We start from the raw sequence: 24,962 nt of genomic DNA, 5'->3' as shown, positions 1-24,962 counted from the left end.
TCTTTTTTTATTTTTGGTTGAAAAAAATTCTTATCAAAAAGTGACAGCAAACCCCCATACATAAGTAAACATTCCTCCAACATAACATTTTGTTTCTCACTTGGTAGAACAAAGTCTATTGTAGCATAAGATTCTTTGCTCATTGCCAAATATTCACTTGACACCACACTGATGGATGAAATCAGGAAATTCACCAGAGCGAGATGACAGTCGTATTAGCTGAGCTGAAAAGAGACTTAAATTCTTGCCTATCAGAGCTTGAGGCTTCTCCACTTCGATCCGTGGCAGATCTCATAGCATTCAACAAAGGACACAAAAACCATGCAAGTGAAAACTATTGAACATAATTCTCGACAGTCCTATGTTTCAAGTTCACAGGTTCAGTAACTACCGGACCTCATTTTCCAGGAGTTAAGCTGGATTTCCACAATACCTGTTAATTCAAGCCAACCTGACAATGGAATCAATGAGGCGGTTCAAGAAGGCACAAGCACTAGCAAACATGGAGAGATCTTCCAAGAACGGGTCTGAGAAGTTGATGAAAGATAACCAACTTGATGCTTTGATATCTACTAGAGAGAAGTATGTTCCTTTTCTTGGAATTGGAGGATACCCTGCAATCATTATCCCTGCTGGCTATAACAATCAGAATAAGCCATTTGGCATTCGCTTTGGAGGGCTCAAGTTCACAGAGCCAGCATTTATTGAGACTGCATATGCCTTTGAACAAGCCACCAAGAAGCGCAGGCCTCCTCCAGATATGATTAGGGTCTAGGTAGGTGACCGGGGGGGGGGATGCTTATATAAGTTGGACATTAGATTCCAATATCATATAGAAAACAGAAACTTTCATAGTACCAGTGTTCAAACAGTGCTCCTTGTCCTAAGGTAAGTGATGTCTCTGAATGTGAGAGTACGTGTAGTAATGAAATCACGCTCATCAGTTCAAACAAACAAAAAAGCATTGACAAACTGGAATATTCAACAAACTTCACCTAGTTATAGCACATTTATCAGGACATGCCAACAAGTAGAACAGTTGAGACAGATCGAATGGCTTGATGAATCACTTTGTTCCAATGGTAAGAAAAATGACAAAATCGACAATCCAAACAATGTGGCATAGCCATAAATAGGACTCCCTACGGCTAAGACAATGATTATAATAACTACCATATCCAGTTAGACATCATAGCGTTTGATATCGAAGGCAGACTGAATTTTGCATTGTTAACCAATAGACAAAAATATATTAGCCTGTTGACAGTAATGAATCCATGCACAATTATTTTCAGTCTTAAGTCTCAACAGTTAAAAAGTAGCTAGAGGGCTTGTTTTCATGTAATGCCAAGGCATGGAAATATATGTGCAAGAATATGAACTCAAACCACTTTGAAAACGCACACAATTAAATGTCTGATTAACCATCCAGCTTTCAACTACTTACATCAATCTTGTTTAAACTGTTTCTCTCAAAGTTAGGGGAAGAAATGTACCTAAGCCATGTCCAAACCATATTCAACCCATATCATGAATTAGACCATCATGTGTCCATTTGTATCAAACGAGGATCAGTATTACATATGCATAAAACACAGAAGTCCCATTTGGTCTGAAGGAAATACTTTTTAAAGCAATGGAGATGGAAATGAAATGAAAATAAGCATCAAACAATGATGTTTGGTATGCATGAAAAAGAAAATGAAAGAATTCTCTAAATAATGTTTGTGGTGGTAGAAATAAGAAAGGTATGGATATAAAAAGAGACGCAAAGGATCAAAATAGAAAATACCCATCAAATTGTTGAAGGGAGATGGTTGTGTTTTTTCGGCTTTCATCTGGGGTATTTTTAACTTTCCTCATGTGATTTCATAATGCACAGTACATTCCTTCTCAACTATAGAATCATTTTAAGGCTCAGATTTCCAATTGAATGGTAGGTGCATTAGGCATTGCTTTCCATCAAATCAAACAAAAGAAACACAGTATTTCCCTTCCTATTCCTTTACACTCACCAATACCAAATGTATCAGTGCCTCACATCAGCAACTAAAGCATGGAAAGCTAAGCAATCTAAAGATATTCTACTTCCTCGGGTGGAATGATTGAAATCATTACAGAGACATAGCAGATAAAGATTCTACCATTCACACCCTTCTCCAATTTTATCAATCTGCCTTAATATTCCTGACATTTTATTCATCTATTTAAAGCAAATAAAATCCAGGTAAGAATTCCACAAGGATAACAAAAACTTAAGCTCCTGAATTGAATAGCATCGTCAAACTTATAATTTTCTCCCCTAGCACGTGTTAATAAAAGCTAAACACAAATTGAGTACAATATACCACTGGACTGATACTAGAATGAAAACACAAATTAAGACCAAAATTCCATTGGAGGTTGTAATCGAACGACAAAATAGCGTTCCTTCACGCATCATTAGATACAGAGCTGGAAATTCATCTCTCAGCGTAGAGAAAAATTTGAAAACACTCATTTCAGCAATTTAAAGCTAGACTATAAAGATCAACAACCGTTTTAATCACAATTACGGCACAAATGGAGAAAACGAGAAAGTTTTGGAAAATTGGGGAAAACACCAACCAAGGCACAAATATTACGTTTAACTTGTCCAGACCAATTACAGCAAGACGATAAAGATTAACACCCACTATGATTCCAACTCTCATCGTTGGGGAAAATGAGTAACTTCAGAAGATTGGGGAAAATACCAACCAACGCACAAATATTACATCTTTAACTTATCTAGAACATTGATTGCTTTCATAATCACGCCGCTTTAGCATTTCCTTTCGAATCTCCCTTGGTATTCCCCCTGTTCTCTGTCTTCTCCGCCTTTGCCTCACCGGAACAACAGCCACCACCGTGGTGATGGTGGTGGTGGTGGTGGTGGTGGTGGTGGTGACCACCGCCATGATGATGCTGTTGCTTCCCCTTTAGCTGCTTCCTCATGTCATAAGCATCCTCCCCATCGGCATAATACTTAGCCTCCACATCGTGAATCTTATACCCCAAAGTCTCGGTGTACAGATTAAAGGCCGCCCGATTGCTTTTCCTGACGTGAAGCGAGACATACTCAGCTCCAAACACTTGCTCCATGGCGTTCTGAGCAGCGTTCATGAGCTTGGTAGCCAAACCCAGCTTGCGGTGGGTTCGAAGGACGGCGAGGGAGGTGATGTGGCCATGGCACTCGTTGGTTTCTTCTTCCATTTTGGCAAGAACGTAACCGACGATTTTGCCGTTGTAATCTTCGGCGACGTAGAGAAGCTGAGGCCACGAGAGGATGTGGTAGAGATAATACTTCATTTGGTAATTCTCAGGAAGACAGAACAAATTGCAGGCTTGCATAGCCAATAGATCATCTACTGTAGCCTTCCTTATGCATACCATGGTTGCTTCGTCGATTCAGAGCAGATTTCGAGCTCTAGGGTTTTCAAAGGGTCAGAGAGCTTATTTCAGCTTGCTCTTCAGATTCAGATGGAGTAAGAATATGGCATCGCATGAGGGGGCCAAAAAAAAAAAAGTGGAATGGCAAATTCACCCTAAAAACAAAATGATGCAAAAATACAATTTTATTTTTATAATTTTATCAAATTTTATTTTTAATCTCCATAATTTTTTGATGCTTTCAATATTTATAATTTTATAAAAATTAAATGATATTTATTATTTAAATATTTATAATTTTAATATTTTTAATATTTTTAATTCTTATAAGATTGAAAAAAAAAAATTATGGGAATTAAAACAAATTGCCATAAAATTATAGGATCTCTAAAATAATGATACATAGATTAGATAGCTAAAATTTTAAAATATTCCATTGTGTAGAAATTAGATAATTAATTTATAATAATTAATAAAATTATTTAAATTAATTATTTGTTTTCTTAAAATACTTTTCAATCATTTACTCCCTTCCATCCTAGATATAAAATATTCTTAATTAATTCACATAGTCAAATACACACACACTTCCTCCTCTGTCTAATATTATAAAAACATCTAAGTTGAATTACATTTCTAATAAGTTAGTTAATTATTTTTAAAATTATACACTCTTTTTATATTTATTTTCATTTAAAATGATGTCTCAATTAAAAAAATATTATAACTACAACTCCTAATTAAAATGTTTTTGAAAAAATTAATTATACCTTAAGAGACTCAAACTGTTTTATACTTTCTAATATCTATCCTAAAAAAATACCTTTTATCTTTTTATTATTAATATGTAGGGAATATGTGACATTTCAAAAAGAAAAAAGAAAAAAGAAAAACACATGTACCATTTGAGGATTCAATTTAGGAAGAATGACAATAAAATTCTATAATAAAAAATTTATGATAGTTAGGTCTTGATAATTTTTTTTAAAAATAAGTTACAAACATTAATTCAAATAATTATAAATAAGAATTCTAACTATAAGTTCAGAATTGTATTTAGAATTGAAAAAATTAATCTTTTTAGTTTTTCAATTTTTATCTCATTTATAAATTAGTTTTTTTAATCATGACTAGCTACAACTCAATCTTTCAACCATAAATTCATGTGGCTCGGCCCTTCAACTTTTAACTCACTTATAATTCAATCATTATTTTTTAAATTTTTTAAAATTATCTTTATCAAATAAGATGAATAAAATAAATGCTCATATCTTACTTTAAAATACCTTCTTCTTGCTCTAAAATACCTCTCTCTTGCTCTTTGATATGGGATTTAATGTAATATGAAAAAGAGAACTAACAAAAGTTGAGGGATTGCATTATAGACAAGTCAAAAGCTGAGGGATTGAGTCATAAGAAGTTATAATTGAGGAATTAAATTACAAATAAATTAAAAATTAAAAAAATTAAAAGATTAATTTTTTCTTCAAAATTTAAATTAGAACTCAAGAATTTATAACTGTATGAATAAATATTTACTGATTTTAAATTTTCTCGTGGACTTACCCATCATAAATTCATTATTTTGTAATTTTAATGTCATTTTTCCTAAATTTTAATGAACTTCCTTTATCTCAAATTATAAAAAAAATTTGAACAAAATATCACGTGTCAATAAATTTTATTAAATATACTTGATAATCTTATTTTTTTAAAAAAAGTAAAAACTTTTAAAAATACACTTTATTTAATATATTGAAAAAAGAGAGAGATATAAATTAAATAGAGAGAAAAATGAGGATATTAAAATAAACCTATTTAATGAAATCTTAATTTTTTTAAAATATTTATATTTTGAAATATTAAATTTCTTTAAAAATGTCTTATAGTTTAAAATGAAAGAAGTATATAAATAAAAATGTCCCAATAAATAAGGGTATTATGGGAGAGAAAATTTTAATATAGAAGCTTAGAGAAAATATGACCTTATATTTAGAACCAAACCAAAATCTTTAAAAGGAGCTTATATTTTGGTACCCAAGGGAATAAATCATTACCCTATGGCAAGCTTACTCGATGCATATGATGAATAATGAAAATACCTAGGACGATGATTTTTGACAGTACGCCAAATTATTACCCTTCAATAAACAGATGACAATACTCCCTCCTATTCTTGAGAAACTTTGAAAGCTTTTTTTTAGTTCTTAATTTAAGACAACATTAGAATAAATAATATTTTTTAAAATTTTATCCCTTATTTATTTATTCTTATTTGAATTCCCAGACAATAATTTATCCTAGCTATTTTTTTGAGTGAAAATTTATTTATTATGATTATTAATTGCAAAGAAAAAAAAATAGAAAAATTAGATATTTTTTAACAATTTCAAGGATATACCTCCCGTTTTTTAATAAACATGAAGTTAGTTAAGTTATCTAAGGATCAGAGGGAATATATTCCATTCATCAGCTGTCTTAGACTAACTGTAGGTGAAGTGCGGATGGAAATTAAGAGTTCAAACTTTTTGATATAACAAAGATATACAGAGTATTTTATTTCTTAGACTCATAACGTAAAATGCCTATCTAATATCTAGTTAATTATTAATTAATAATAGAGAAACTCTTAATCATGAAAGGTACAAGTGCAGGAACTCAATTAAATTTCCACATTCTAATGTTTCCAGTACCGTGAGTAGTGACAACCTTCTTCATTCCCACGGCCAAGCATGTAATAGGTGGTCGTGCAATCCTTGGGATCTCGTCGAAATGGCGTCTTCATGTATCCTTCTTCCTTTCATTCTCTGAATGGCTCCAGAAGGATTCTCATGAGTTGATACCAAATCATCCTTCGCTATACAGCGTGATATTATGTTACCATTATTCTGATCCAAGATTCGTAACACGCCATCTATTCCACCAACAGCTAATGTTGACGTGTCATTTTGCATATGTTGTAAAGAATATATATTAGGACTCACCCGTGTCTCCCATAATCGTCTCCTTGTCCTGCTTGTTATGAACAAACAAATCTCACATGGGATTATTCAAGAAGATGAACTTTGCAGTAGATAAATAAGATCATAGAATAAATTATGCATGAAGAATGAGTTTGTTCCATATTGATAAGCTGGTGAAGCTAGTCAGTATCAAGTTCTTCATACTTCAGAATTTTTGAACATTTTAATGCACATTGAATTGAATATTCTAAGGGTAAGTGCAGCAAACTTGAGAAACTGGACCAGGCCACAACACTTTGTTCACTTACCTAAGGTCCCAACAGTATGTATAACCAGCGGATGATCCAGCAAAAACAAATTCAGAAGTGGGGTTAAGGCATAAGGTCCTTATAGCTACAATAAAAACTTGAAATTAGACATTGGTCAGAGCATTATGCTAAAATGCTTGTCAAAACATGCATAGTGAACATTCACAACCAATAAAAAAAGATCGGTATGACATTGTATTAGCTAAATATTAAACACCAGAAAAAAAATAGCTAAGACTGCTTTCTCACATAAAACCAAAAGAAATATATTTTTGACAACTCTAGCTTACAGCTACAGGAACTGGTTCAGCACATTCCTCTTCAATCATAAACTTCGAATCACAGCCAACAAAGAAAAACCAATCCAAAGAAATAAACTACCTGTTCCATCAATCGATTTAAGTTTTGTTACTTGCTTAAGAGTGGAAGGATCTGATATTGTGATGCTTCCGAATGAGGAACCACTCAGTATCAGTTGATCATCACCCAAACATAAACTACTTATAGGTGAAGAATGCATCCTGCAGATAGCAAGTTGCAAACATCATGAATGCAAATATGTAATGCTATCTCTTCAAAGTTATTTCTTCAAAGCAATAGGTAATCCACATTCTTTTCATGAAAACCTAATTTTTTGGATCCACAATAGAAATTAAAACACCTTATAATTTGAGAGCATCTCCTACTATACATGTCAAAAACACGAGCTGTCCCATCTTCACATCCAACCACAGCATCTGGATCAAAGTAACTGCAAGCACAGAAGAATCAATATCAACTTTCAGGGAAGGGAGCTCATAATTCATGCCTTACGGGTACCATATTAAGCAGAAAACCAGAGTATGAGGGAAAGTAGCTAGAAAAGAAACAGGATAGTAACTAGAATTCAACATATAATTATTTATTTAAAATTAATATGGACCATGCCATGAAATATATTGAAACTAGATCTTTCCCATACAGCACACGGGATAGATAATAACTTGAAGAACATGACTTCCTTGAAAAAAATAAAAAGCCTAAAAGTTTTCGAGATAATAACATGATCAAAAATAAAAAAGTGTAATTAAAGTGGTGTGAATAATAAGAAAGAGAATTGCTAAAAATAAAATGTAAAAGATGAAAGACAAAAGCATGGAGCGCAAAGGAAGCCAAATTGGCACTATTGATAGATAATTTAGCTTCCTTTAAAATATATTACATATATAGATAGTAGCAAGAAAGAATACCCAATGGGTATAGACGTATAGTAAGTCCTTCTTCACATTAATTTTCAATAACTCCCCTCATTCCTCACCACCTATAACTTCTTTTGTAAGGATGAATCTCACTTAGGGGTTGAAACTTTCATTTTGCTTGCAATACTTCTATATGATCAGTTCTACTATCTAATGCTTGTTTCTAGAAGTTCTCTGTACATGTCTCATAAGGCAGTAAACCTGAAGTCACAACTTGATGATTGTAGTTAGAACTTTTGGTAAATTCATGAAAGTATTAACTAATGAGGAAAATGTATTATTTTAAGAAAGACAATTGTCAAGTAACGAAGTACAAGGTATACTCGTCATTCTGTAGTCAAAATATTAAACAGAATACATCTTTGGGGCCAAGTAATATACAGAGAGTTCAACGGCCTTCAGTCCATACTCTTCTCCTCTGCTATTTTCTTTCCTATCACACTCCCCATTCTCTCAACATTATCTTTATCTGAAGATACCATGGTTTACGTATCCTACTTTTGATAAGCAATTATTCAATAATAATTTCTATACTGTCAATACTATCCCCAAAACTTCTACTTTAACAACGTATCCAAATAAATCACATTGTCACATTGTCTCCAGTCATTTAAAAATTCCATATTCCATATAAATTTACTAGTTTAAGTTCCATAAACCTTTAAAAATTGAGAGGATAAATATCAGCCATTTTCACAACCAACATCAAACAATGCAGGAATTCCATATTCATCAGTCCACAAGAACTTGGAGCTTCTTAATCTCACCAGACTTCAATTCTCAAGGTTATTAATTCTTATTCAGAATGTATCTTGCTGAATGCTGACAAAGTGACAATATAGTCGGAATTTATTTATGCCTCCTCCAAAAATCCTCAAAGCAATGTTGAGTGATTGCTTGAATCCTTTTTCCTTAATGACCTGATTACTTTGACCCTTTTGAGATACACTAAAGACAATTTTAGACGGAGGGAAGGGTTGCATACAACAGAGCCTCAGATACAACTCTAATTATATATTAAATTTCTCACTTCATGTCACGGCTCCACACCATGCATAAAAGATCTACTGAATTGTAACACAGTTTGAATATAAGCCAGAAAAATAGACATAGACAATTCACACTTTTACCGCATGCATAAACCTTTTGGAAATGTTCCTTCTTGTGAAGGAAATATACTTCTTTTCCCATTCCGTCTCCAAATGCATATACGTGTACCAACAAGACCAACAATCTAAAAACAATGATGACAATGAAAGAAATCAGAAATGGAAAAGCATACAAAACTTAAGAACTTTATGTACCACAATTCATAAACTTAATAACACCAGCATTTATCAGCTACTGAAAGAAAAGATGAAAGGTGACAATACATTAATGGCTTAGTGCCAACCTAGAGATGATTGACAGCACAAAAATTCCAGAAGAAAATGGAAATATAGAATAAGAGAAAAGACCATGAAAAAACAAATGAACTGTAGCTTCCAAGGGACACAAAAATGGCCTTCTAAAATGTACCGAGCTAATTAATTAGAGGAAAAAATTCTGCTTGAAACCTGAATTTATTCATATTATTTAAATGCAGATAAAAGGTAAATCTTAATCTAAAGTAAACTAAATCCTGAAGGTTAAAAAAAAAAAATAAACTAAATCCTAAATTTTAAAATAAAGATAACACAGCTATGTTTCCCATCACATGTCTGTTTAGCCTGGACTCAATCTTTATTACTCCTCTTATAGTTTCGAGGGCCATATGAATCCAAACTCAGACATAATTGCACATTTATGCACAAGGATTGGACTAGTAAAATGAAGACTATGGCAATATTTCATTCAAGCCAGACACACATGGAAACCTAATAATAAATAATTTCTTCAAACAATTACCTTGCTCACGTCAAAATCAAAGTCAACAAGAGAGACCATATCAGGTATTGAGTATTCTTCCATGCATCTGTAGCTTTCCAATGACCAGAGACGCATAGCCTTAGATAATACCATGAAAATATTAGTAGAGCAAGGACTCAAACCTCTTAAAAACACATAAAAACACCAAGAGAATATGAAGTCACCTAAATTCACCAATGTTCAATATACTCTAGGTAACTTCTACAAGTACAGAGCACAAGTGGAGAGATTATGTCAGGTTAACCATTTTTCTTCAGCTTCCTCATAGTGTTCGATTAATCCACTTCCAAAGATATAATACACAAATAAAAATAGAATCTATAGATCCAACATTTTATTGTGAAATGATCTGAGAATTATCAAATTCCCAAAACCTCTCCTTGTGATTGGTTTCCATATAAACAGCTATGAAGAACTAGTAAGAGATTTAGTCCTGAAGCACAAAATGTCTTCACAAAACTTCACCCTGATTTCCTCCCGACTTTAAACAGAGGAACACATGAGACAGATACCATCCAAGCTGAGCAGTGATAGTCTAGTCTATTCAATAGTATTAGTCTTTCTGAACTTAGTAAATTCTATGGCTATATGACATCTCCTAGGATTTCCAAATGACTTTATCAAAGACACCAAATTTTTAGTCTTCCTAATATCATTCAGATAATCATAGATAATTAGATACTACGTATTCTTTTTTTCAATTTTTTCCTCTTCAAAGGATATGCAAGGCCATAAGAGTAGAGAAAAGAGACATGGGGAGAACTGAACCCATACATCAGGATGAAAACACAGAGGCCAGAATCACGTGAGCTATAAGCTTCTGCTCCAAACCAGCTCTCCAGCAAAGGGAGCCTTAAGGTTGTAAATGTAGGGAATGAATCAGTAGGAAACAAAAAACAGTGACAAACCTTATCTCCAACACCGGTAAGAATCAGGCCCATCTTCATGCGGCACTGATGAGCCCTAAATCAGAGAACAATGGTAAATCATTCATATGACCTATACAAATAGATGTCCTGATGCAGATCACTCGGACAACCAAAAAAAAAAAATAACAAAAAAGAGTCATGCAATCAAGAAATACATTCATGGATGCGTCAAAAGTATCGGAACGGGGAACTTGGTCATGATTCAGATGAGGAATCATGCTTTCAGCATATATAACTGTTCGAATTTAACTCATTCACTACAATTGCTATATTGCAGCCAATTGGTGTCCCCAATCTCTTAACATAATTATTAAAGCAACATCTAGATAAAAGAAACAACAGGTGTCTCGCTAGGCAATTCAATGGGTAGACGCAAAAAGTCATAAAACAAACAACTACCTTGCTGAATGACCCCTCCACTGATCAATACGAATGTAACCTTTTTGAAACGCTAATCTATGGTGCTCCGTAGCTAGTTCCTTTAGAACTATTCTCAGTGGCTTTTCGCGTGATGTAGAAGTACCAGGAGTAAAGGTAGAACTAATCTGCTGCTTATAATAATATTTTCTCAGCAACCTAGAGTCGTCGATGATCCAATTCCTTCATGAAAATAGCGAAGCAGACACATATGATCAAATGTAAGAAGTTTTAAGCTTCAAATAACACAAGAGCTATAACACGTAAGCAATATATAATTTGCTTTGGCAGCAGCCCACTGCGTGATTCACAACTCTCCAAACATTCAAGTGCAAGAAGGGGACAAGAAGAGTACCAATTTTTGCAAACAGCAGAGCAGCGAACGAGGTCGAACATGTCTAGGTGAGCGAATATCTTACAGATGATATCGTGGTCGAGGCAGAGAATTGGGGTCAGAGCTCCCGAAGATGTTCTCCTCTTGTCCGACCGGCCTCCGATGGCCAGCGCGGAAACCATTTTTGCATCGGCAGCCGCGAAACTCCGATGCTGTCTTTCCATTGCCTCTCTATTCACATTTCACCCAATAACGACGAAGCTGGACAGATAGAATATTAACTCCCGCAGAACAAGATAAATTTGTCAAGAACATCGTAGGGGTGTCCAAAGGTGAGGATATTTTGTTCATTTAGGATTCATGGCAAAGGTTTGGATATAATTTTTTTTAATATTTTCATTCTAATTAATAACAATATCAATATATCAATAATATAATTCACAAGGATTCACTTCACTCATAAGGAAATGTAGGATATAACTACCTAAAAATTGTACGTTGGACTGTTTTAAGGGCTCGTTGATTTAACTGGACGGGTTAGGATACGGATGAGGCGCAGTGATAAGAGTGCCGTGGTTGGGGAATAAAAAATCCTCACCTGAGTTTTTATCTAATGAATGACAAGAAATATGTTTATAAAAAAGACTCCTCATTTGTAAAAATATAAAATCATATTTTATTTAAAATAAAAATTTATAAAAAAAATATAATATCATTAATAAATTTGTTACTCACTAATTTAAATAATATAAATTTTATTTGAATGATCTAGTTTAATATTAATTTTTTATTTTTTATAAATTGATTTTATCTAATGATTGGTAAGAAATATGTTTATTAAAAAGACTCCTGATTTGTAAAAATATAAAATCGTATTTTATTCAAAATAAAAATTTATAAAAAAATTTAATATTTTTAATAAATTTGTTAATCACTAATTTAAATAATATAAATTTTATTTGAATGGTTGAGTTTAATATTAATTTTTTATTTTTTATAAATTAACTATTAATATGTATTCTGGATAGTTTAAATTTAATTTTAATTCATATTTAAAATTTATAACTTATAATTTTTTTTACAAAATAATTTTTTTGGAAGGTGCTAGAAATGTTATCTTTTATTTTTAATATTGTATTTATTAAAATAAAAAATTATAAGATTATAAAAAAGTTTTAAAATCAAATCTAAACTGTCTCAAGCATATCTGAATAGTCACTTTATAAAAATAAAAAATTAATATTAAAATGAATCATTTAAATAAAATCTGTATTGACCAAATTAGTAATTAACAGATTTATTAAAAATATTATATTTTTTATAAATTTTTATTTTGGATAAAACCTGGTTATATGTTTTGCAAATGAGGAAATTTTTTATACACTTACTTCTTACCAGCCATTAGATAAAAACTCACTGATTTTTTACTTTCCAATCACTACACCTATTACCACTCCACTTGATCCATATCCGGATGATTTAGGGTGGATTTTTTTTAATAGGTATGTGTTTAGTTTTTAATTTATATTTGGCAAAAATATTCGTTAAATTTGATAAAAATATATCTAGATGTGGTTTAGAAGTGCTTTTGAGTTACCCCACCAAGCTTTAAATGTACGGTCCTAGGAATCCACTCAAAAATTTACCACGGGTAAGAAAAAGAAGGTCCAATAATGACTCCGCCAGCTCAACAAGCACTTGTTTAGAGTTATAAAGAGGACTTTGGGGTTCACTTGGGAGTAGACAATCAGGGAAGAGAAAATTCTCTATCTTTGGAATCACCGAGGAGCAAAAGGTGCATACAAGTTCAACAATTCCTCCTTAGTTTTCCTTTGTAAGTTTTATATGTTTTCTCTAGAGTAGAGTTTTATTTTTCTTTTTCTGAAAAGAGAGCACGTAGCTCTCCTGTAATGTTTCCTATGGAAGAAGAAACAAAAACCTGCAATTAGAGGAATTATCCCGCAGTTCCATACAGGTCATGCGAAACAAAATATGAAAGTAAGTTTACAAGTATAGGTATGAGAAGTCCAAATGAAGTTAATAAGTTACCACTAACATGAAGATCCACAATTGTTATATGAAAGGGTATAAAATTGGAAGAATAGTGTAATATACACTTATTTCACCAATAAAACGCAACCCAGAAAGGCTCAAGCCATGGTACAATGCTTGGAAACATTTTAAAGGCGTTTGGGAAGATTTTAGTGAAGGATTTGAAAAGTTGTTATCTGCTGGTGCTAACCCATACAACTTTGTTAATAAGATAGCTGTTATAGTAAACGGAAAAGATCCAAATTCTGGTAGAAGTTAATGATAACTTTTTACAGAAGAAATCTGGTTCCAAGATTTGAACATATAAAAGGTTCTAACAATTTCCTTGCTGATCATTTGAGCAGGGTTTTAAAAAATGAACAAGAAGAAATTAGTTCGGATAACAGGGGTTCCAAAAATTGAGAACCTGGAGTCATCTCATGAGGACACTGTTACAATTCCTAAGGAACAATGGGAAGCCATGTTTCCTAAAGGTGCAGCTCCTGATTTCCGTAAACCCAGAACAGAACAAATTGTTACAAATCAGGGTACCTTAGGAACTAAATATGTTCCACCTGGTGCAAAAAAGCATGTTGGTCATGGCAAGATTTGCTTCGAGAGACATAAATTGTCCATATCTGATCCTAAGTCACCTGCTGAATTGATCGGAACAGGACAAATTGTTGCAGATCAGGGTACCTCAGGAACTAAATATGTTCCACCTGCTACAAAAAAGCATGAGGATCTTGACGAGATTTCCTTCGGAAGACATGAGTTGTCCATGTTTGATGCTAAGTCACCTGCTGAATTATTCGGAACAGGACAAATTGTTACAGATCAGGGTAGCTCAGGAGCTAAATATGTTCCGCCTGTTACAAAAAAGAATGTGGATCTTGGCAAGATTTCTTTCGGGAAACGTGAATTGTCCATATTTGATCCTAAGTCACATGCCGCTTACAGAAGTGCTGCAAAGGTTTCACAAGTTCAACAATGTCTTCTGGACAACCTTTGGTTCTCAAATTCAACAAAAAATTCGAAGTGGTTCTCAGTAACCATGAACTGTCTTAATTATTATTTAGCTAACCTTGCGGTTTGCTATCTTGTTATGACGGGTGATCACCAAGGAATTTATGCTTCAGAGCTAGAAATCCTTAAGGTCAATAAAAAAGATGAACTTTATATCCCTTGCTCCACTGTTTCTGAAGCCTGCGAGAAGGCCAAGAAGCTTAATAATTTTCAATATTTCTCACCACAGCTCAAGCACACTGATCTTTGTGAAGCATACGATAATGCACTCAACAGCTACTCAACAATCCAGACAGCCAAAGCAGAAGTAGAACTTAAGCTTTGGGAGACTCAACAAAAGCTACAAATCATGAAGGACGCCTTTAGCTCGGTAATTGAAGAACTTTCAAACTTTGAAGTTGAAGAAGGGGTCCCATTCTCTCAGCTTCCGGAGATCAGATCAATAATTGAGAGACAAGAATCTGCGTACGAAAAAGTAAAGATAAAAAACGCAGAAGACTTGAAAAAAGAAAACCCTCCAAGCGAAGCAAAGGTGGAGGAGAAAAAGGCAAAGAGAAAACGTCAGCAATGCCAGGTATGTAGTTAATGCTGTAGAGAGTGATGCTGAAATTGTGATTAAGCATGTGTTTCTTAAAAGCAACAAATGTACTGATTAGCTTACTAAGATGAGTGGGGACAATGTTAAAAATCATAGTATTATTGAGACACCTTCTGAAAAGATTTATCTTTTTGCTTTATTGAGATGCTGAGGCGGCTTTTGACCTTGTCTTGTGTATTAGTGTTTTCTTTTGAGTTGGTTTAGCCTCGTTTGTTACCCAAAAAAAAAAAAAAAAAAGATGTCTATATCATAGAGTGAACATAATTTATCTGTGTGTGTGTGATTAGTTGTGTTATATGTTCTCATAAAATTTTGAAATAAAATTGACTTATTATGCCAATTTTCTGTTATATGTAACATGCAAATCAGGGATCGGTTGCACAACAACAGCATTTTAATTAAAACCCATTCGGGACGGGTTAGGGGCCTCTAATGTGCATTTCTCTTATACCCTTTATAATGTCCCAACTTCTCAATTTTATTTTTTATTTTTCTTTGGATCATTGGCTTCTATATAAAATAAAAGACATTTGGATATCTTGATGTTCCAAAATGGTGAAGATTTATATTTTTTATGATTTTTCAAAAATAAAAGGGTGTATTTGTGATATTTTTTTTAAAAAATCATAAAAAAATATAAATCTTTACCATTTTGGGATATCAAGATATCCAAATATCTCTTGTTTTATATAAAAGCCAATGATCCAAAAAAAATAAAAAATGAAATTGAAAAGTTGAGATATTATAAGGAGTATTAAAGAAAGGTACATTAGATACTCCTAACCCTTCAGGAACACTATTAATGGCAAGCAAAAAATAGTCAATAAAAAAAAATACAACTTCATTGTATCATTGTATCAAGTTCTTAAATATCTTTCTGTAAATAATATTTGTCATGATGGATTTCACATCAGACAAAAGAATTTTTAGTCTTTTCATGCCCTCAACTTTTGACAATGCCACATATTAAATTATAAAAATTTCATTCTTTACCAAAGTTATATAAAAGGAAGATTAAAAATAAAAGTTAATGATCATCCTTAACTTTAAATTATTACTTAAATAATATTTTAGACTTTGAACTCTTAAAAAAAAACCATCAATTTTGTAAATTTCAAATAAATTACTCCACTATTATTTTCTTATTTTGTAGAGCCCAATCAAAAGCTAATATGACACTAATCTTCTCTTGACACGTAACATGTCAACTAAGTTACATAAAATATTGTATGGATAAATAAGGGATAATTTATTTGAAATTTACAATTTCAGAGATTTTTTTTCTCATTTCAAAAGTTCAGATTTAAGATACTATTTAAGTAATAGTTTGAAGTCTAAGATGCTCATTAACTATGACAATGAAACCAAGATTGCTTACATAAAATAGCAAAATTAAAAAAACTTACAGAAAACATAGAGATATATATATATATATATATAGATAAACCAAGTACACATTAACCTAGTAACATGTGACTTTACTGGTGAGAATTTTCACGTTACTGTATTTGAAAAAATTGATGGTAACAACAGTACAAATTAAACTTGCAAACTAACAATTATGTTTCCTAAGCAAAAGGAAATGCCTTAGAGCTTGAGGAAGGAAGTGGAACTTCTCCTTGCACATGAATGGTATCAAATTAAATCCTACATTCCAATTTTGACATATAAACCAAAGGCCTGTTTCAATAGCTCTCAAAAAAAAATACATTCAAATTATATTTGAAATGTATTTTTATCAAATTTAACAAATAGTTGGATTCTTTAACTAAATTTTTGTGGAATGTAAACTGAAAATTAAACACACATTAAGATTTAGAAGTAAAGATAGACAAATAAAAATAAAGTTGAGGATGTAATTAACAACAGAAAATTCAAGATTGAATAGTTAACTAAGATTATTTAGACTGAATAGTTAACCAATATTTATGTTTTTTTTTTTACCTTTAACTTTCTTAGTTGTGTACATGGTCCAGCCTGCAAACAAGCATTTTCTCTGGCCTACATGAATAACATAGATGTTATTGTTTATTATCAATGTTTTTTTCCCCACAACATTAATTAAGATTCCATATTTTTCATCGAATAGCAGATGTCGACTTTATTGTCGGGCATCAATATAATAAATTCTAATGAGGAAATTATGCAGGAATATTTTGACCAAGGGGGCGTATACCTTCAATTGGAGCCAGGTGAAATTCTCGCTCTTAGTTTGACCAAGAGAAGCATATATACTTTCAATTACGATGAAAAATTGTGTTCTCACTACTAGCATAAAAATTGTATCCCCACCCCAACACCAAAAAAAAAAAAAAAAAAAATCCGACCTCAGTGTGAATTCATATTATAAAAGTAGAAGTAGCACGAAATACTCATTGCTAGATGAGGTCCAATTTGTACGCTGAACAATTGGGATTCTTGTGTTAGATGTTTGATGAGCCATTAAACCAACATGTAAATTAAAACTAACATACTCCTCAGTTAAAAAATATAAATATTTTTAATCAAATGTCACCCTTCAATAAAATAGTTACATACTGTCAAACTAATTCTATCTTTTATATTTACTCCTATTAAACACTCGATAATAAATATAAAGTCATTCATCAATAGGGTCACTTAAAAAAAAATTATTACACTTTAAAAGATTAAAAATATTACATTTTTTAACATCTAACTTTTTAAAAAATATTTTATATTTTTAAATGAAGGGAGTGACGGATAAGAAACATACTATGAGACAATTTTTTTAAATAGCAAAAGAGAAAAAGAAAAAGAAAAGAGTCTCTGGAAAGGCAAATTATAAAAATAAAAGTGTCTCTGTTAAAGTAAGCTTACACATGGGAATGAGCCAAAGATACTACTTTTTTCGTTGTAGCATGTGGTAATATAATACATAATACCCCAATGTTTTGCCATGTTCAGTTTTCTCGCTACTGACCTCAAAAAGGCTTTTATGAAACACTCAGCATCAGGCAAACATGTTCATAAATTAAGCTCTTCCTTTATTACCCTGTGCATTACACTTGAAGCATTAACTAAATAGACGTCAATTCGATTTAAACCAACATGTGTCATCTGAACTATGATACCTAAAACAATAAAAAAAAAAAAAACGCGTAGGAAGCTTGAGTATAGAAAGTAAGCATAAAATGAGTCCATACTTATTGGAAAGATTTTTCACATCCTATTTCATTTGAAAAAATGATGGCAATAACAGGACCAACTTGCAAGTTGACAATTGTTTTAAATCATCGTTTTTTCACTACCTATCTGATGCACGAGAAGAGTATAATTAATAGTGAAATTAGAATAATTTATATTCTCACTATAACTTAATGATGCAATTTAATATTGACTTTTGTAATTATATATTTGGAGAAAACCTAATTTTAGTTTCTTACACTTTGTTCGATTTTTGTTATATATTCTTGCACTTTTTTTCAATATTCTAGATCCTTATAGAACACCAAAAAATAAAAGTGTAAAAATTTAAAATATTAAAAAAAAGTACAAGGATATATAACAAAGCTCGAGCAAAATGTAAAGACTTAACGTTATTTTTTTTATTTATATTTTCATTAGACTTATAACAATAGTGATACCAGTCATACATTTACCAACACCATCCATCACTCTCATTGTATATCTATTAATCTTTTCCCATTTTTTAAATTTATTTCTCTTTATTTTTTCACTTTTTAAACTCTTTTAGCCAATCATCTATCTTGCGATTTAATGTTGACTTTTATAATTATATATTTTCATTGGATTTGTAATAATAGTGATACCAACCATACATCTATCAACGCCCTCCATTATCACCATTGTACAGTCTATTTATCTCTTCCCATTTTTTATATTTATTTCTCTTTATTTTTTGGCTTTTAAATATCTCTCAGCCAACCTCTCTCTTGACCTCAATCACACCCCCATCAAAAATAAATGTAGGGCAAAAGCCTTCCTTTCTTCTTTTGTTTTTTAATACTGTTCTTTTAAAGGAATGAAATAACTTGCCTTGATTACCTTATCCTTGTTATGTGCTTGATAGAATAATGAATGAAGCCATGTAACATATGCTTCATTATTCCTTAACCACTTTTGTATATGTGAGTGTGTGTGTGTGTGTAAAATACAAAGACAAATAACCTACATCAAACCCATTGCTGATACCTTAGTCCAAGGTAGGTATAATAATTGAGGCTCCATGAAAAATAATTTCACTTGATAACACGTAAAACTATCAGTTCACTCCATTGAATCAATTAAGATGCAAGATACAAAGATATTTATTTATTATGATGACATAAATGCCAAAAAATGTCTGTAATGTGAAAATAAAAAATAATTAACAATGTTTGCTCATGCCCTTCTTCAAAAATCTAATCAAGTTAGTCCTTCACGCTAGCTATCTAACAAAATACTGACATTAGCTAAATCACCTTACAAATTTGGTGAAGAAATAAAAAATAATAGTATTGATGGTAAATTAGATAACATTTGAAATGTACAAAAACGTTCAGTAATTATGATGACATAAATGTTAAAAAATTTCTGTACATGTGGAAATAAAAAATACTTAACAATGTTTGCCCATCCCCTTCTTTGAATCTAATCAAGTTAGTCCTTCATGCTATAGCTTTTTAACAAAGTAATTTTTTTTTAAATTAGAATTGAAAAAGCTACTATTAAATCAGAGGACACTAGTATAAAGCAAGAACAGCACAAAACACATCATGCCTAAATGTCAAAAATACCAGCAACAAAAAAAAAAAAAAGGTCTTTCATCATATTCCATTTACAAAGTCATGAAACACAGAAAGTCCTCAAAACTCGCATTCAAGAATATGAAACAAAAAATTACAGCTTTCAACAATGAATTACCCACTTCTATAAGCAACATCAACTATAAAGACCAGGGACCCAAATTTGTCATGCCTTTGGATGGTTGCACAACTTCTTGAAGTCCGTCATGTAGGCTAGAATCTTCAATTCCTTCTAAACCACGCCGTCAATTAAGCAATGAAGAGAACAGCTCAGTTTGAAAAGTATTTTTTAAATGCTTAAACTTGAGTATATAAAATATAATAGATATTTTAAATGCTCCAAGTTGGTATGAATGGCTAAATTTTTTAACTTCAGGTTAGATATTATAACGTCCAAGCATTAGGAATCTTGCTTAATATTTAAAACATTCAAATCAGTGTTAGCACAGTAAATGCTTTCTGATATTATTTTTTTTTATTTCTCTTTTTCTTCCTGGTGCTAATGCTATCCTCCTAACCCAAAAGAACAAAAACAAAAGGCTCTATTCAATGCTTTCCCCTATGATTAGTCTCATTTCCTATACGTATACGTGCAATATTTTTACTTATCAACTCGTCTCAACAAACTTGTCTAACGCATCAATTAGTTTGTGCACATAAAGAAATAAACTTGATGGTCAATCATTAGTTTTTTTAAAGAGAAATCTCAAGTATAAGACTCATAGGAGTTGACTGTAATGTCCATCATTTCATTACCAAAACATCACACTTATACTCTATCACAGTAATTAGGATTAGACAAATCTTTAGATTGGATTATCATGATAGAAAAATGTTAAATATAAAATCATTATTTGAAAAATGGTTTTAAAGATTTGGGATCTCAAGAAATGTTTTTGAAAGATTGTTCGAGCTTAAACATGAAACAAAATGGAATATAAAACATTACGAAGACATGACATACAATTAAACAAGCAAAAGATGGCATCATAGGGGCAGAGTGGCCAAGCTAATTTGTCATGGCATATGTGTCATCTACCTTGATGAATGACACAAAAGGGGAAGTCCCCTCTATGTACCATATGCGGCGGCACATGTTGTGATAATGACAAATGACAATCCGAAACTAGCTACTAGAGCACATAATTTCTCCGTCAAATGTAACACACCAAAAATTTTTTTTTTAAATAATTTAACTCAACCATAGTTGGATTACAGCCACCCAACACATTTTTATATCAATAATTTCGATATAAAATATTTTATAATTGGCTTCAACTTACACACTATAACATTTCAGATAAATTTTTACCTCCCACATGCCATTAGGCTAAATCACATTTGTCCATCCTTATACTCCCAACAAGTAAAATAAGTAATTTAGTCAATTTTCAACACAAGCCAGTTATTTGGCCTTATAATCATGCCATTTTAACCAATCCAAAGTAAACCAAATATTAAAATTATAGTCATCCAAATTGTACCACAAATAGAAATAGTTTGAAAAGCATGATTACATTTATATATTCATATAATTGACAATAAACAAAAAGCCCTAATATTGACAATATAACACATTATAAATCATAAATTAAATATCCAAAAGAGACAGTGGATCTATACCACTAAGCCTTTGGGACTCCTCCACGTGTCACTCGTGGCTCTTCTCCTGAAAATTGTTAACCACATAATGAGACTCAAAAGTCCCAGTAACCAAAGCCAATTTATGATAGTGTATACAAACAGTTAAGTGTGTGCTTACTAAGTGAGAATTAAAAATAATATAATTCCAACAAATATATGAAATATTACAATACACACAAACAACCATCCTTATATCTCTCCATTAACCTCGAGCCGTAGCCCTCACTCGGTGCTAAATTACCCGGCCAAAGGTAGATTAGCCCGAGCCCTTACAAACCACCTATTGAGCTCCAATAGGGGTATACCACGTGGCACATAAATACAACAATAATAGCAAGTCTCCCAACACCTCCCACAATAATTAAACAAATTCATAATAATATTGCACAATTATACAATATTACAAAATTCATAATTTTCTCAATAATCACCCAATTAACAAGAAGTAACACTAATCACAAATTAAAAGCATGGTTACCTTGTGGCTTTTTCAATAAATTATTCCTTAAAATTTCTCTCTCACCACAATCTTCACCAGTAATACAATCTACAAATAACATATTATTTATAAATATTAGTTTCAATTTTTGAAACTAATAAAATAATTCTAATAATAGAATTAAAAATATAACATAATTCCTAATCTCAATCTTAATACAAATCTATAGTTAATACTATTAAGTATAATTTTTAACTCCTCTTTTAATTATCAATAAACATTAATAATCTAAAAATCAACTTCTAAACTAATTTTTATTATCAAAATTTTTTTTTATTTCATAAATTCGTACCTAAAATACCCAAAAATTAAAAATTAAGTCTCCAGCTTAGAATCATAATCCTATAGCCATAATAATTCATTTCTCATCCCAAATAATCATCTAAACCTCAATAAATCAACATATATTTTCAGATCTAGTCTAGAATTTGATCCATAAGCCATAAATTCAAAGATCACCAATAAATTTATACTCTAGAATATTTATTATACTACTAACAACCTCAAGAACTATATTTATTCAACATAAATTCATCCCTCTTCCAGATCTTAAATTTTCTACCACTACAAAATCAGAAACCAAAGAAGAAAGATGACTAAGAAAAATTTTTAGAACACTTACTTAGTCTTAAAAAGCTTAAAATCACACCCTAAATATCCTATTAAAAACTCTTACCTTAAAAATTTAGATATTTCGCACCGGCAACTCGCTTCTCTGCGCCTCAGCTCGCGCGCAGGAAAGGAATGAGGAAATGAAGGAAAGTGAGTTTTTATAAAAATTCAGTGGGTCCCACACATTTTTTTTATTCTTTTCTCTCTCTTCTTTCTTTCTTCTTCTTTTTTTTTATTATTATTATATTTTACTGTTGAGGCGGCGGCTGCGTTCACGTTTTCTTCCTTTCTTTCTTGTTTTTACACCTTTTTTTATTATAATAATAATTTAATAATATTATTTTTTTTAATTATTTTTTTTATTTTTTTTTAAAATTATTTTTTTTTAATTTCTATTAACCCAAATTAACTATTAAAATTTATATTGGGATGTTACATCAAACATTTGATCTGAATGATTCAACTATCTGTATGTAGCTAATTAAACTATCTAGCTATTGGCACAAGTTTTATAACAAAATATCATACCATTTAAAAGTTAGATACTCAAGTGTAAAATAATTACTCTCATTTTTAAAACAAACTTAAAGGTGTCAACCAAGTGCTAATGGCCCAACTAACACTTGAACCACCTCATATGAACAAACATGTACCTAATGAAACACTCATACCTTAAAATAAACATCACAAATACATTTTGGCCATCTAAACCCTACTCTTTGCATTAATAATGGAGAGTGTGGAAGCCAACAGAGAAGAAAGGGTTCGATGGTGAGAGAAGAGGAAGACAGGGGAGATAGGAGAGAGTTGAGTGAGCAAGAGAATGAAGGGGAAAAAAAAAGCAAAAAAGGGAGGGGCTGATTGATTGGTGGCTAGGGTTCTTTTTAGGAAGAGAGAAAAGAGGTAACTAATGTCATTACTATAAAATATACTCTCTCCTGTTCAAAATATAAGTATTTTTTTTCAGCTAATTTTTGTTCAAAATATAATCAACTTAGTATATATAAATTTTTTTTTATTTTATCCCTAGTATTTATTAACCTAAATATTTGTGTAAATATATCTTTTACTCATCATTAAAAAAACAACATATATTTTTATAGGAATGGGAATTTTACTGGTATGCGAATTTTTTTTCAAAAACTTGTTATATTTTAAATCAAAGGAAGTATATTTTGAAATGTAATTTGAATTTGAAGTTTGAAATTTGAAAAAAATGGAGGACTCTTTTATTTCACTATTGGCAAAAAAAGTAGTTATTTTTGAATATATTAAAAGAAATTAAGAGGTTGAATAAAAAAAACTTATATTTTTACTAGAAAAATACACAATGTTTGGTAGAACTAGTAATCGGGCAGGTCGAGCTCAATTCAGGCCAAGTTTATTGGAATCCAACTTAAAGTATCCCGTCCTTTAAAAAAAGCCCATATAGTCAAGTGCGGCTTTAACTTTTTTTGGTTGGGTTTGAGGTAACTCGTTGAGCATTACCAAAATTATCGGCTATACATACATATAAAGCTGATAGTTCCAATGATTAGGCTTATTTTGATCGAGTTTAAAGTATTATATCCTAGGGGTGTTCACGAGACAGGACACGGGACCACCCGTCCCGAAAGAAAGATCGGGATTGAATTTTGGTCCTGTGTCCCGTCCCGTCCCGAAAGTCGTCCCGTCCCATTAAGAGTCGGGACAGGATCAGGACAAGATCGGGACGTCCCGTTGTCTCGATAAATGAAATAATATCGAAAAAAGATTTAGGTAATAATGTTCATTAAAATTTTAAATCATATAATTTATTAATTTTAAAATCAAAACAACACAAGCACATAAATAACAATAATTTAAAATTAGTTATTGAATTATATTAATCACAACTACATATTATAATGACAAATATAAGTGATCTTTATGCTATAAGATTAGCAACAATAGGCAAGTCAAACACAACATCAAATCATTGTTCTTCTACTTTAATGAAGATGAACTAAGCTAATTACTCTTCTAAAAATAAGCAAGAAATATGTTATAAATAAAAATTATTAAATAGATAGATATAAGAATAAATTATATTAATATAATTAATATATTATAAAGAAAGATATCGCTATGTTTACTTCATGCCATTAAAATTATCAATATAAAAAAACTTTAGTTTTAAATAAGAATTGCAAGTATTAAAATTATAATTGATATAATTAATATAAGTATAAATTATATTAATATAATTAATATATTTAAAATAAAAAATAATATATATAATATTCGGGATGGGACGGGA

The 24,962-nt window shown here is 31.3% G+C and overlaps 4 protein-coding genes across 5 annotated transcripts; 2 read left to right on the top strand and 2 right to left on the bottom strand.

Annotated features, from left to right (window-relative positions):
- The first annotated feature begins 203 nt into the window (after positions 1-203).
- Positions 204-775, top strand: LOC129316700 (probable amidase At4g34880). The gene is made up of 2 exons (XM_054961096.1): positions 204-327; positions 447-775. Exons 1-2 carry the CDS (start codon positions 204-206, stop codon positions 773-775), a joined length of 453 nt encoding a protein of 150 aa, XP_054817071.1.
- A 1,794-nt stretch (positions 776-2,569) lies between these two features.
- LOC129316080 (N-terminal acetyltransferase A complex catalytic subunit NAA10) lies at positions 2,570-3,527 on the bottom strand. The gene has a single exon (XM_054960333.1). It carries the CDS (start codon positions 3,412-3,414, stop codon positions 2,794-2,796), a length of 621 nt encoding a protein of 206 aa, XP_054816308.1. The 5' UTR covers positions 3,415-3,527; the 3' UTR covers positions 2,570-2,793.
- Positions 3,528-5,916: 2,389 nt separating this feature from the next.
- LOC129315812 (F-box/WD-40 repeat-containing protein At3g52030) lies at positions 5,917-11,868 on the bottom strand. The gene is given in 10 exon segments (XM_054959882.1): positions 5,917-6,188; positions 6,191-6,423; positions 6,683-6,767; positions 7,064-7,203; positions 7,344-7,433; positions 9,051-9,154; positions 9,808-9,906; positions 10,737-10,791; positions 11,157-11,357; positions 11,530-11,868. Coding segments are annotated over 10 exon segments (1,329 nt in total). The 5' UTR covers positions 11,733-11,868; the 3' UTR covers positions 5,917-6,069.
- A 1,391-nt stretch (positions 11,869-13,259) lies between these two features.
- LOC129316043 (uncharacterized) lies at positions 13,260-17,599 on the top strand. Of its 2 annotated transcripts, XM_054960283.1 has the most exons (4): positions 13,260-13,342; positions 13,905-14,695; positions 14,795-15,139; positions 17,313-17,599. In XM_054960283.1, exons 2-4 carry the CDS (start codon positions 13,916-13,918, stop codon positions 17,433-17,435), a joined length of 1,248 nt encoding a protein of 415 aa, XP_054816258.1. In that variant the 5' UTR covers positions 13,260-13,342; positions 13,905-13,915; the 3' UTR covers positions 17,436-17,599. The 2 variants fall into 2 exon arrangements, with proteins under 2 accessions (XP_054816258.1, XP_054816257.1); XM_054960282.1 differs by having other exon boundaries at positions 13,905-15,139.
- Positions 17,600-24,962: the final 7,363 nt, after the last annotated feature.

Source organism: Prosopis cineraria, unplaced genomic scaffold, assembly GCF_029017545.1.
Source record: "Prosopis cineraria cultivar Desert tree isolate PC_DT_omini unplaced genomic scaffold, ASM2901754v1 PC7, whole genome shotgun sequence".
NCBI classification, from domain to species: domain Eukaryota; kingdom Viridiplantae; phylum Streptophyta; class Magnoliopsida; order Fabales; family Fabaceae; genus Prosopis; species Prosopis cineraria.
This window is presented reverse-complemented; position numbering and strand designations above follow the sequence as displayed.

Coding starts and splice junctions, on each gene's coding strand:
- LOC129316700 (XM_054961096.1), top strand. CDS start 204: ATGACAGTCGTATTAGCTGAGCTGAAAAGAGACTTAAATTCTTGCCTA. Junction 328..446: donor AGGACACAAAAACCATGCAA/GTGAAAACTATT, acceptor TGTTAATTCAAG/CCAACCTGACAATGGAATCA.
- LOC129316080 (XM_054960333.1), bottom strand. CDS start 3,414: ATGGTATGCATAAGGAAGGCTACAGTAGATGATCTATTGGCTATGCAA.
- LOC129316043 (XM_054960282.1), top strand. CDS start 13,916: ATGAACAAGAAGAAATTAGTTCGGATAACAGGGGTTCCAAAAATTGAG. Junction 15,140..17,312: donor GAAAACGTCAGCAATGCCAG/GTATGTAGTTAA, acceptor GAAATTATGCAG/GAATATTTTGACCAAGGGGG.